This window comes from Garra rufa, chromosome 22 (genome assembly GCF_049309525.1).
Source record: "Garra rufa chromosome 22, GarRuf1.0, whole genome shotgun sequence".
Lineage (NCBI taxonomy): Eukaryota > Metazoa > Chordata > Actinopteri > Cypriniformes > Cyprinidae > Garra > Garra rufa.
In genome coordinates this window covers 13227055-13239607 of record NC_133382.1, presented here as the reverse complement: position 1 = coordinate 13239607, position 12553 = coordinate 13227055, and the positions used below count along the sequence as shown (strand labels likewise).

The window sequence follows — 12553 nt, the reverse complement described above, 5'->3', positions numbered from 1 at the left end:
AGAGCCGTCAACAGGATATAATTACACAGTCAAATCATGCTGTCTCAGTGTAATGCGACCCTTATGATTTATGAGGCTCCAATGAGGTATATGTTTTTTCCCACTGAGCTCAGGCCCTCATGATTTTCAGGAATTCAGATATTCAAATAATATTTGACTTGATGGCCTGAATGAATGCTGCAATATATGCTGTGTTCAGATATGTAATTTCCATGCAGTAAAAAATACTTTTTGAGACAACAACAATAAAACAAATCAAAACCAACAAAACATCATTCCCCGCCACAATTACTTTCCTTTGCAGACAAAATATCAATATCAGCGTCTACAGCAAAAGATCTTTATATGATCAAGATAGAAAACTACGTCAAGATAGAAAAAACACAAGATCTTTTTCTTTTTTTTCAATAGGTGGTAATTGGTTTGATGCTAGACAAGATAATGGTGGCCTGTTGTTATAGAAAAATGTATTGGTTTGCTGCTGCTTTATTTTATTTTTTTGAGCGATTAAAGGTGTTATGACAGGAACTAAAGTCAATAAACAATGAAAATATATCCTCTTTTGTATTCTCCATTAGAAACTGTATGAACAAAGGTTGAATTCAGTGGATGACTTGTAGTCCAACCAATGTTTGAACAAAAGTAAACCAAGGCCCAGGAGTTCCAGTCATAGTCCCTCTTGTTATCTCTAAAAATCAGGATGAGGAGGTGCTAGCTAATCATGCCTAGCTAGGCATTTAAAGTGCAAATAGCAAGAAGAAAACAAGAAAAAAACATTCAATCCGTTTAACTAGTCCGTTTAACTTAAAAACATGACTACAATGATTCCAGTAACATTCTCTTAATTAAAAACTTGCTAAACCATCTGTTTAATGTGTTATTCCAAGTGCACCACACATGCTCAACATGGTGTAAATATAAAACAAATTCACTTTGTGGAAAAGATACTGTTTTTTCAGTGTATCGCCACATGAAATCTGCAGTTTTAAGATGATGTGTTGAGGTTTGTGTCTTGAGACCCCTATGTTCTTTTCCATTCTGTTGCATTCCATTTAACTTTTACGATTTTAAGTCCAACTTTTCTCAGAGCCTGATCTCTCTTTTTTAAGAGTGACAGTGGATAGAGACACAAATCAATGGGAGAGAAGAGAAGAAAAGGGATCTCAAGCTGGGTCTTGAACTCGGGTCATCCGAGGCACATCAGTGCTGTACTGTATGTTGGAGCGCTGCCCACAAAGCTATGGCTTTAACTCTGAGCCTGTTCTGAGCCATGTGAGCTCAAGCGGTCTCTGTTTAGAGCTGATTGTAGATCATTCTTGATAAGTGGGACATGTTCTAGAGCTTCTTAGAGGAGTGTTACAACTCCTCCAGTCACACTAAAGGCTTTAAAGGCTTTTGAAGGGATAAAATGATGAATAAGATGTTATGGGAGTATAGAGAAATCACACATAAAGAAAGAAGGATGTTCCTCTTTTTTATTATATGTATGCAAATCTACTTTTATGAGTTCTTCAAGTGAGTTTGTTAAAGAGAGGGTGAAACAAAGATTTTCTTCTAAAATATTTTTATGAATACCATTAGTCTCCTGTTAACTCCCAACGCAAGTACATTTTTAATTGTTGGATAAAAATACAGCAGTCCAGTGTATGAAAAAGACGTTCAATTACATGAACTTTCTCTCAAGAGATGCATTACAATGTAAACTGAGTAATAATGGACGGTTACACTTTATTTTGATGGTCCTCTTAATAGACATTCTAATAACTGTAAGTAACTTTCAAATTACATGTCAACTAATTCTCATTAATTTGCAAATAAATGTCTACTAACTCTCAGAATAGAGCCTGTTAGGCTAGGTTGCGAGTTAGTAGAGTAAGTTGACATACAAATAAAATGTTAGAAGATATTAAGCAGACAGTCTACTAATACTCTAATGACTGCTAGTTGACATGTAGTTGCAAAGTTAATTACTGTTAGTAGAATGTCAAAATAAAGTGTTATCTAATGGACCGTTCGTATCTCATTTATTTGTACATATGTATGTATTTTTTGACCTTATGATTTCATGTTGACTTGAAATGAGTGAATAGTTGAGAGAAGAATTTAAATAATTGGTGTGGAGATCTTAGGGTAATGGCACTGAAAAATGATACAGGCACCACAGTATGCCAGAGCATGCATGCTAATTGCTAGGGCATGGATTTGCATAGCCCAGCATGCTATCTAAAGGGAATTTACTCTGATTGGTGGAGTTGGAGATTTGAGGTGACAGTGACCATTGGCAAAACTTCAAAGTTAGACAGAGACTTCCAACTAGTAAGGTCAAAAGCTAAAGTCTACTAAAAGGAGTTTAAAACGACTAAAAGCGGCCAGCAGTGCAATGACATTGTGATCCCCAGTGATATAAAGCAACTTTACAGTATTAAATAGGACAATAGCGTCAATAGTGCAAAACATCAAAGTCAGATTCGCAAAGGACTCATCTTGTTCCCGTGGTCTTGCGCCATCGGCCGTCTAGGTGAGGAGTTCTTTACTGATGATCCGTTTCTGGGGCTCATCTATTTGATGTGGTCTCTGCTGACATTCAGGGCTGTAGAGGTCGTCTTTAGGTGTTGATCCACCATCTGGGCTGGGTACAGATCGGATCCGGGGGACTGCAGTGACCATCTGATCTGGATACAGACTGGATCTGGCGGCTATGGTGACCTCGGAATAAGAACAAAACAGACTAATATTAGCATAGATGCCATTCTTCTTATGATGCAATAAGTATGTCAAGTGTAATGGGAAGTGTTCCCAGTTCCGGTTGACTTAATTAATGCAGTCTAACAACCCTTTAATGGATTTGGATTATAAAAATGTGTTAATGTGTTAATGTGTTAAGTGTAGGCCAGGTTAAAGAGATGTGTCTTTAGTCTCGATTTAAACTGACACAGTGTGTCTGCCCCCCAAACAATGTTAGGTAGATTGTTCTAGAGTTTAGGTGCTAAATAAGAAAATGACCTGTCGCCCGCAGTTGATTTTGATATTCTAGGTGTTATCGAATTGCCAGAGATTTGAGAACACAGCGGATGTGAGAGACTATAATGTGGTAAGAGCTCGCTCAAGTACTCAAGAGCTAAACCATTGAGGGCTTTATAAGTAATTAGCAAGATTTTAAAATCTATACAATGTTTAATAGGGAGCCAGTGCAGCAGAACCGGGCTAATATGGTCATACCTTCTGGTTCTAGTAAGTGACAGAACCGGGCTAATATGGTCATACCTTCTGGTTCTAGTAAGAACCCTAGCTGCTGCATTTTGGCCCAGCTGGAGCTTGTTTATTAACCATGCAGAAGAACCACCCAATAAAGCATTACAATAATCTATCCTTGAGGTCATGAATGCATAAATTAACGTTTCTGCATTTGACATCGAGAGCATAGGTCGTAATTTCGATATATTTTTGAGATGAAAAAAATCCGGTTTTGCAAATGCTAGAAATGTGCCTTTCGAACAAAAGATTGCTATCGAATAGCACACCTAGGTTTCTAACTGATGACGAAGAGTTGACAGAGCAGCCATCGAGTATTAGACAGTGTTTTAGGTTACATGAACTTTTCAAACTTTTGTGTTAGCTTGTATTTCTGGTCTGCAGCATTCACATACAAATGAGTAGCAGTCAGTGGAGGGACACAAGTCTAGTATAACCACCTCCAAACACTGAGCAACTTTAAGAATATAACAAGTGACTCAACTGCAGAACTATAAGATTGATTTTGTATGGTGTTTGTTTTAGATTGAGACAGATGGTTCAGTTGAAGATACTTCAGAGGCTCATACTCCACCATCCACTGACCAATCTTTACTTGATGATAAGGTAAGATTTTGTGTTATAGTCCTTTTCAAAGTTCTTGTTCTTCTTTAAATTTTATAAAAGGGTTTAGAAAAGGGAAACCATGCTTGAAGCCATCATATTTCATATTTCTTTTTTATTATAATGCATTGCCAAGGTCCTTCTAGTTTTACCAATTTCTTTTCTTCTGTAAATAAAAAAAAGTTTTTCAGCGACCGCCACATTAAAAAGCATCAAAACCACATGTATTGTTTATATTTCATGATAAAATTGACAGAATTGTACAATTTCTTTCATATTAAAAGTAACAGCACAAAGCTTATTGCAATTAATAAATGGCAGATTTAAAGACGTGTTTATATTTCTCTACGGTTGCTCTTGATGATTGCTATTTATTGCTTATCCTCCCCGAAGAGACCATAAACATTACTGTTCACATCTGCAGTAATAATTAATTCACAGACATGAACCTTAAAAATGAATGTTTACAGTCCACTGCACCACAGCTCTGGCAGAAGAGAGAATTTTATCTAAATGAGCTGACATATGTATGTTATCTGGCGTTGTAATGTGTAATAAAATGTGACATTAGAAACCTGAATAGTTTAATACACCAATAGCAGAGCCGACTCACCTAAGAAAAACAAAACTTATGTGTGTATTGTGTCAACTGATTAGGCTAATAACTGATCGCATGTGACTAAGCTTGTAAATTTTACATATTCCCATTTAAGCACTGATACAAATCAACCCCTGTTCTAATTGGGCAAAAAAGATGCAGGTTTATCTTGTCTTCTGTTCTTTTCTAGGTGGCGCTGCTCCTGAAAGAGGTTCAAGAATTGAGAGATGAGCTTAGAAGCAAAGACAGGATGATTGCTGAACTTTCCCAGCAGCTGGTATGTATTATAGTATAAATATTTACTGAAGAGAAACTGACTTCAAACCAAAAATCACAAAGACACCAGCCTGAAAGTCACTGTAGAAATCTCTCAGAAAAGTGCAGAAAAAAAGTTCTGAGAAAAACTAGATTTCTGAAATGTGCTATTGTAAGTAAAGAACTCATCAATAAGATTGTGAATGAAGTAACAATAAAATCATGTTGCTACTGAATAAACCATGAAACAGGTAGTGTTTAACTGTTTATTATTTACAAAATCAAACTCAGTTTTTGCATGCAAAAACTATTTATACAGTCTCTTATCAAGGAGCTAGAGTGAATATATTATAGTTTATATTATAGTTTTCTGTGTAAAAGTTTGTCTTTTTATACTGTGTTATATGAAAAATTTAAGCTAACTTTAGGCAAATAATATATGTTTTTAAATTTAAGTTATAATAGTAACATAATTATTGTTATTTAGTTTTTTTATTGCACTGTGACATTTTTGTAATTCCTATTATTGGCAGAGATGATTCTCATTAGATTTGACCATATATTGTATACTTCACAAATAATATATTAATAGTATTTAAATAACATATCATTTTTAACTTAAATGTCTTTTAATGTATGTTGTAATCTGCTTTGAAAGCACCTGAAAAAAAAAAAAAACAGATGTGATGAGACCATTGAGTCATTTGTATGCTGTTAATTATAATGTTTTATGCGGCAGTACATGACCACTTAATTTAAATTTTTTTTATAGTCTTCTCCAGTAGAAGATGTGCAGTGCCGCTGCTTGCAGGGGTCAGAGGCTAAGTCACCAGAGCACCAGGACAAGGATACTCAAACCTTGTGGAAGGCACATAATGTGAGTATAAATGCAAGATAGAAAACAGGACCAGGGAAGCTTTATCACTATAGTGTTGGTTACATTAGATAAATAGTTAGGGATAGTACTGACTGACAGAGGCACAGCCCAGTCTTTCACCTGTAGGTAATAAGGATGTGCATGCACCTGAAATCATATGGCATACGTGTTTCTGATTCTTCCAGCACAGGCTTGTTAGGAAAACATTTTTTTTTTCAATAATAACTTCAATAATGTACTGTACCAATACATACAATTTGCTCTAGTTACCAGCTGAAATAAATACTATTGGCAGTAAAACACCAAGAACTTTTATTCTATTTTACACAAGTTATGATTCCAGGGGCAGATTATTAATAGCCACGTATTTTGCATGGTTCCTTGCACAATGATACATTTACCCTTCAAAACACTTCTACCAGTGTGTAATTTGTAAACTAATACACTGTGATGTTTGTAGCATGTAACCGACTTCATATGTATGGATTTTCTGACACAGTAAATTTATTTATTTTGAATTACCTGATACATAAACCTGCGATGCAGAGCAGTCGGGTATGGCTCCCGTGAAAAAAAAAAAAGTCATGAAAAGCTCAAAGACTTGCATAAGCAGACTAGAGTAGTATGGTTATTTCAGCAAATGCACATTTGCTTTTGTTAACACTATTGGTTAGGATTAGAGTAGGGTTTCATGTAGGTGGTACGTTATTTTCAACGATCTGACTCCTATGTTACACTGCATCACATAGGAACAGTTGCATTGTGTTTTGCAAATGGAAGACTGTTTATCATATAAGATGCACACTTTGTTGTGTATGTTTATGGCAGGGTTCCATTGTAGTTTTATATATAACTTGCATAAAAGATTATTCTATGGTCATAGTTTATTCAAAAGTAAGAATTCCGTCATCATTTATTCCCTCTCATGTTGTTTTAAACCTGAATGAATCTCTTTCTTCTGTGGTATTTAAAAGAAGATATATTGGGTGAACTATCCCTGTAAAGCTGCGGTGCGTGATTTCTAGTGGCCGCTGCACCATGTTGCTTTTTTTCAGCAATTTTATTGAAAATGAATGACTGTTTCTCATCATCACTGTAAATCACTGTCAGTGTGAACACCCCATTGGAAGTTCCTTATCATGGTAAGTCAGTTGGATTCAGGGTGTTTTATTGGGTGATATCAGGTATACTTCTATCGAGAATGGAAATTTCCCTTTGGTTGTCCGGTTTGAAGTGGTTCACTTATTCCAACCCTCATACAGACCTCAATGAACAGTGTGATGCCAATTGAACACAAAAATGACAAAATGCTACTCTGTGCACTTTTCAAGATCTTATTTTGAATTTATCGGAGTCTGCCAGATATGTAATCGAACAGTCAAAGAGGAGAGTAGTGTGGATCCAATTACAGCTTATGTTTAATGATAATCAAATATGCAGGAGTTAACAAGAATCCGAAGAATGGGAAGACATCAGATAGAAGTACAAAAACCACTGCATTGCAGTTTATTATATTGAATGATGATGCATAAAACTTCAACAAAACTGAAAGCAGCAGAAGACTATATATAATATACAGTGCCCTCCACTAATATTGGCACCCTTGGTAAATATGAGCAAAGGTAGATGTGAAAATAAATCTGCATCATTTATCCTTTTGATCTTTGATTTAAAAAAAATCACACAATTCTAACTTGTCATTGAAGTAAAACAAAGGAAACTGGGGGGTGGGGGATTATGAAACAAATGTTTTTTCTCTTGTTCACGTTGGCCACAATTATTGGCACCCAATTATTGCAATGTCCTTTTCCCAAGATAACAGCTCTGAGTTTTCTCTAACAATGTCTAATGAGTATGGAGAACACCTGACAAAAGATCAGAGACCATTCCTTCATACAGAATCTCTCTAGATTCTCCAGAATCTCTCTCTTCCCAGCTTCATGTTGGTGCTGCTTCTCTTCAGTTTCTACAGGGTTCAGGTCAGGGAACTGGGACGGTAGAAGCTTCATTCTGTGCTCAGTGACACATTTTTGTGTTGATTTTGATGTTTGTTTTGGATCATCATCCTGCTGAAAGATGCAACCACGGCTCATTATAAGATTTCCAACAGAGGCAGTCAGGTTTTGATTTTATATCTGCTGGTATTTGATAGAATCCATGAAGCCATGTATCTGAACAAGATTTCCAGGACCTCCGGCAGAAAAATAGGTCCACAACATTAAAGACCCAGCAGTGTTTTTAACCGTGGGCATGGGGTACTTTTTTATCCCTGTCTACACCAAAACCATCTGGAGGGTTAGCTGCCAAAAAGCTCATTTTTAGATTCATCTGACTATAGAAGCCAGTCCTGTTTGAAGTTCCAATCATGTCTGACAAGTGAATATGCTGGAGTTTGTTTTTGAATGAGCCAGGAGGATTTTTCTTGAAACCCTCTGGAACAACATGTGGTGATGTTTGATAATTTTATTTTAGGCTTTCCGACCCCAAGACTCAACTAATCTCTGCAATTCTCTAGCTGTGATCCTTAGCGAGTCTTTGGCCCCTCAAACTCTTTTCGTTATCGTGCGTACGGATGATATAGACACACATCCTCTTCCAGGCAGATTTGTAACATCTTTAGTTAATTGGAATGTCTTTATTATTGCCCTAATGGTGAAAATGGGGATTTTCCAATTTAGCTCTTTTCTTACAGCAAATTTCTATTTTGTGGAGGTCAACAAACTTGTTCTGCACATCAGAACTATGTTCTTTGTTTTCACTCCTTGTGTTGGATGATTAAGGGAATTTGGCCTTTGTTTTCCTCATATTTATAATCCTGTGGAACAGGAAGTCATGGCTTCACAATTTCATGCTCCAAGTAATAAAAAATATAAATATGAATAGAGATATTTTATTCATAGGAATTCCTAGGGGGTGCCAATAATTGTGGTCAACATGCATTAGAGAAAAACATTTATTTCATAATGTGAGTTTGCCCCACTTTCAATTGTTTTACCTCAATGAAAGGTTAGAATTTTGTAAATTTTATGAATGAAAGTTTAAAAAGATAAACAATGCAGATTTATTTTCACAGCCACCTTTGCTCATTTTTACCAAGGGTGCCAGTATTAGTGGAGGGCACTGTATATATATATATATATATATATATATATATATATATATATATATATATATATATATATATTTATATATTTATACACTAGTATAAAGTTTGGACACACTTCCTCATCAAATGGGTTTAGAATGTATATATGTTGTATATTTATATATTTATATATATTATAGGAAGGAAAAAAAAAACTGATACGTGACAAGGTATCATTGATTTCCAACAACCCTGCACCTGAACATTGCATAAAAAACAAATTTAGTTGTGATTGGTGGCCTTAAATGTCACCATTTGAAAAGTGGACCTTGTTTGGATGCTAAAATGAAAAGTTTGGCCCTGTGACGCTAGTATTCCTATACGTTGACAGAACAAATTATCCATAAATGTACCCAGCTGAGTAATTGTGGCTTTAACTTTTGAAAGTTTTTTTTTTTCCTGTTCTGGCACTAAGTCGATAAACAAAAAACGACCGTCTAGCTTTATGTAACGTATGTGTGTCTGAGTGTGTATGGTGCTGGGATCAGTCTTTCTCTTTCTCTTCCTCCGTACAGGGCATTTTGCTTGCCCCTATCCTCTCCTCTTGGCAACACTCAAAGCGGGGGAGTGTGCGGCCATGCGCGCCACGTCATCACAGACAGAGTGAGTCCTTAACCAAGCGAACCAGTCTGCGCACTAGCCCCAGTGCTTGCTGCATGCCCGCCTGCCTCTCCCCTGTGCCCCTTGCGTCATGCACACAAACCCACCGTCCAATCACATTCCAGTGCAGAACCAGTCCATCATTTCCACTCCTTTTAATTTCATTGTCCTTATGTCCCCTGTCTGTCTACTTGGTTTAGACTCTGCAGACATCTAGGTTTTTTTTTTCTGTATAGTACTTATAATGACTGTCTGCAAAGCCAGACAATCACCATACTCACATTAAATTTCCTAGATGGTCTGAGCTGTTTAATTGTTTTCATGCTTATGAGATATCTGGATTCATAATCTTTTTTCATTTGAAAATATGCATTTGTGAGGGTGAAAGGAATGAATCGTTGACCCAAAAAATTAAAAACTCACCATTTACTCTCTCTTATGTCGTTCCAGATTTTCCATCAGTCAAGCAATAGCTTTTTTGAGGAACAGGCCAAAAAAAAGTGTTTATTCATTGAAAGCAGCTCTCAAATCTTGTTCATGCTTGCATTCATGAGACACAATATGTTTGATCATGAGACATGAAAACCGTATGATGTAACTTCACCTTGAGATGTCAAGTTGGAATGTACGTAAAATACAATTGCGATTTGAGAGCTACAGCAGATTTTCAATGAACTTTCAGTAAGCAATCCTTCAATCTCTGTTCCTTATAAAACATTGCATGGCTTCAGAAGAATAAAGTTATGTAGGCTACTTTTGTAGCACATCTTTTTTGCTTTTTGGTCTTTTGACAAGTACTCCATTTAATTTTGTATAGAAAGGAAAAGCTTGGACATTCTGCTAAACATTTTTTAGTCCTAATGGAAAAAAAAAGGTTTAAAAAGCATTTTTTGGAACAACATTAAGATGAGTAAAGGATGAGCTGTATAGTAACCCACAATTCAGTAGCTGCCATCATGTTTATGGAAACAAATCATCAAATAAACTAAATTTGACTAAAAAAAGTCGTTCCCTACAAAGCTTTTTGGTAAAAGTGCATGTGACATGTGGTCAAGCCAGAATGATTGCAAATGCTGTCAGGACTGTCAGACTAGGAAAGAGACAGCTTTCGATTTTCTCAATGTAGGATCCTTCAAAAAAAGGGGACAATCCTCAGACTTTAAGTTGTCTTAATGAGCATGGACCTGAATGCATTTTTCTTTTCTTTTTTTTTGGCTTTTATTCATGTCTTGTGATGCACAAAGCCTTGATCACTGTCATGGCTGTGAATGGCTGTTCAGGTTTTGCCATTTGTTTTTGTTTTTTTATAATGATATAGTAAAATAGTTTGCCTTCATGCTATTTGTCTTGTGTGCTTTGGTCGCTTCCTGTTCTACTCCTGCCATCTGTGTTTAAAACTTTCATTGACTGAATTTTCCTTATTGTTTCTCTCCCTCTGCCTCTCCCAAACTCTGGCAAAAGGAGTGGAGCATCTAGTACATTACTTCAGAGACACTGCGTGGTATAGTACTGCCTGTCTTTTCTCTAAAGCATCCTCTCAAGTCCTTCCTCTTTTCTTTCTGTTTGCATGGTCTCTTATTCTATACAGCGAGGACAGTCCATCTGGATCATACAGGTTCACACTACTTTCTTTGTTTGTTTCATTGTTTCTTTCTCTGTCTTTCCTGATTTTTATTCTCTTTTAAGTTGTCTTTGTTTTTATTCTCTCTCATCTGTTTGACCAACCCTTATAATTTCGTAAAATCTGTGTATTGGACGTGTTTACATTGATACTTCCAGAGCTGGAGTTAAGTCCAGTACCAGACCCCCAAGATCCAGACCAATATTCATATATTTATAATGACTTTTTTTGTAATTTTGTTGGCTACATACTGAAATATACAATATGGACTTAAAACTGGACAAATCTTACTAATAGACCAATCTTTTAGATCATAAATATATTTGTATAGTTCCATTTTTATATAGATATATTTTAGATTCTAAACCCTAGCCCCAAACCTAATCATAACCACTTTCATAGACACTATAAAAAGAAAATGTAAGCAAAAAATGTACCATTAAATATGTGTCTATTTAGTTTTTTTTTGTTGTTGTTTGTTTGTTTGATTATATATATATATATATATATATATATGAAAAAATATATATTTTTCATCCCATGGATTGCCAAAATCACAACAGCGTTTTAGTGACATTTAAAAAAAGAAAATAATAATAATAATAAAAAAATATATATATGAGATTATAGTTGTAGTCTAAATTTTTTAAGAATAAAGTCTAAATTACGAGAATGAAGTCAAAATATTTTGAGAATAAAGTTAAAATTATGAGAATTAAGACATAGCAATTACGAGTTATAATCGAGCAAAAGTTATAGTCGAAGCAATCTGAAAATAAAAGTCGAAATATTTTGAGAATAAATTGGAATTTGCGAAAATAGTTCAAATAATTAGAGAATACAGTCAAAATTACAAGAATTAAGTCGTAGGAATTCCTACATAAAAGTTATAATATTTTGAGAAGAAAGAGAATAAAGTAAAAATGATGAGAATAAAGTCGAAATAATGAGAATAAAGTCGAAATATTTTGAGAAGAAAGTTTAAATTACGAGAATTAAGTAATTGTAATTACAAGATAAAAGTTATAATTTGAGAATAAAGAGAATAAAGTTACGAGAATAAACACTAAATATTTTGTCAAAATTATAAGAATAAAGTCAAAATATTTAGAGAATAAAGTCAAAATAAAAGTTATAATATTTTAGGAATAAAGAGAACAAAGTCGAAATTAGAAAATAAAGTTGAAATATTTTAAGAATAAAGTAAATATTTTAAGAATAAAGTTAAGATTATGAGAACAAAGTCACAATATTTTTAAGAATAAAGTCCAAATTACAAGAATTAAGTAATAGTAATTACAAGATTAAAGTTATATTTTGAGAATAAAGAAAATAAAGTTACGAGAATAAACAAAATATTTTGTGAATAGAGAATAAAGAATAAATATGAGAATAAAGTCAAAATTAATAATAAAGTAAACGAGTAAACTGCCTTAAATAAATGTGCTTTATACCAGGGATGGGCAACTCTACCCTGTACATTGTGTCCTGCAGAGTTTAGCTTCATCCTTAATAAAACACACCTGAAACATCTAACATCTTCTGGATTATTTGAAAGCACAGGCAGGTGTATTTGATAAAGGATGGAGCTAAACTCTGCAG

The 12553-nt window shown here is 34.8% G+C and overlaps 1 protein-coding gene across 1 annotated transcript in view; it reads left to right on the top strand.

Moving 5' to 3' along the window:
* The window catches only part of ccser2b (coiled-coil serine-rich protein 2b), a 69007-nt gene that overhangs the window by 35967 nt on the left and 20487 nt on the right, over window positions 1-12553 (top strand). The window contains exons 6-8 of the mRNA XM_073828458.1: window positions 3778-3858; window positions 4644-4730; window positions 5481-5585. Of these exons, the coding sequence (XP_073684559.1) occupies window positions 3778-3858; window positions 4644-4730; window positions 5481-5585 (273 nt within the window). The remainder of the gene's footprint in view (window positions 1-3777; window positions 3859-4643; window positions 4731-5480; window positions 5586-12553) is intronic.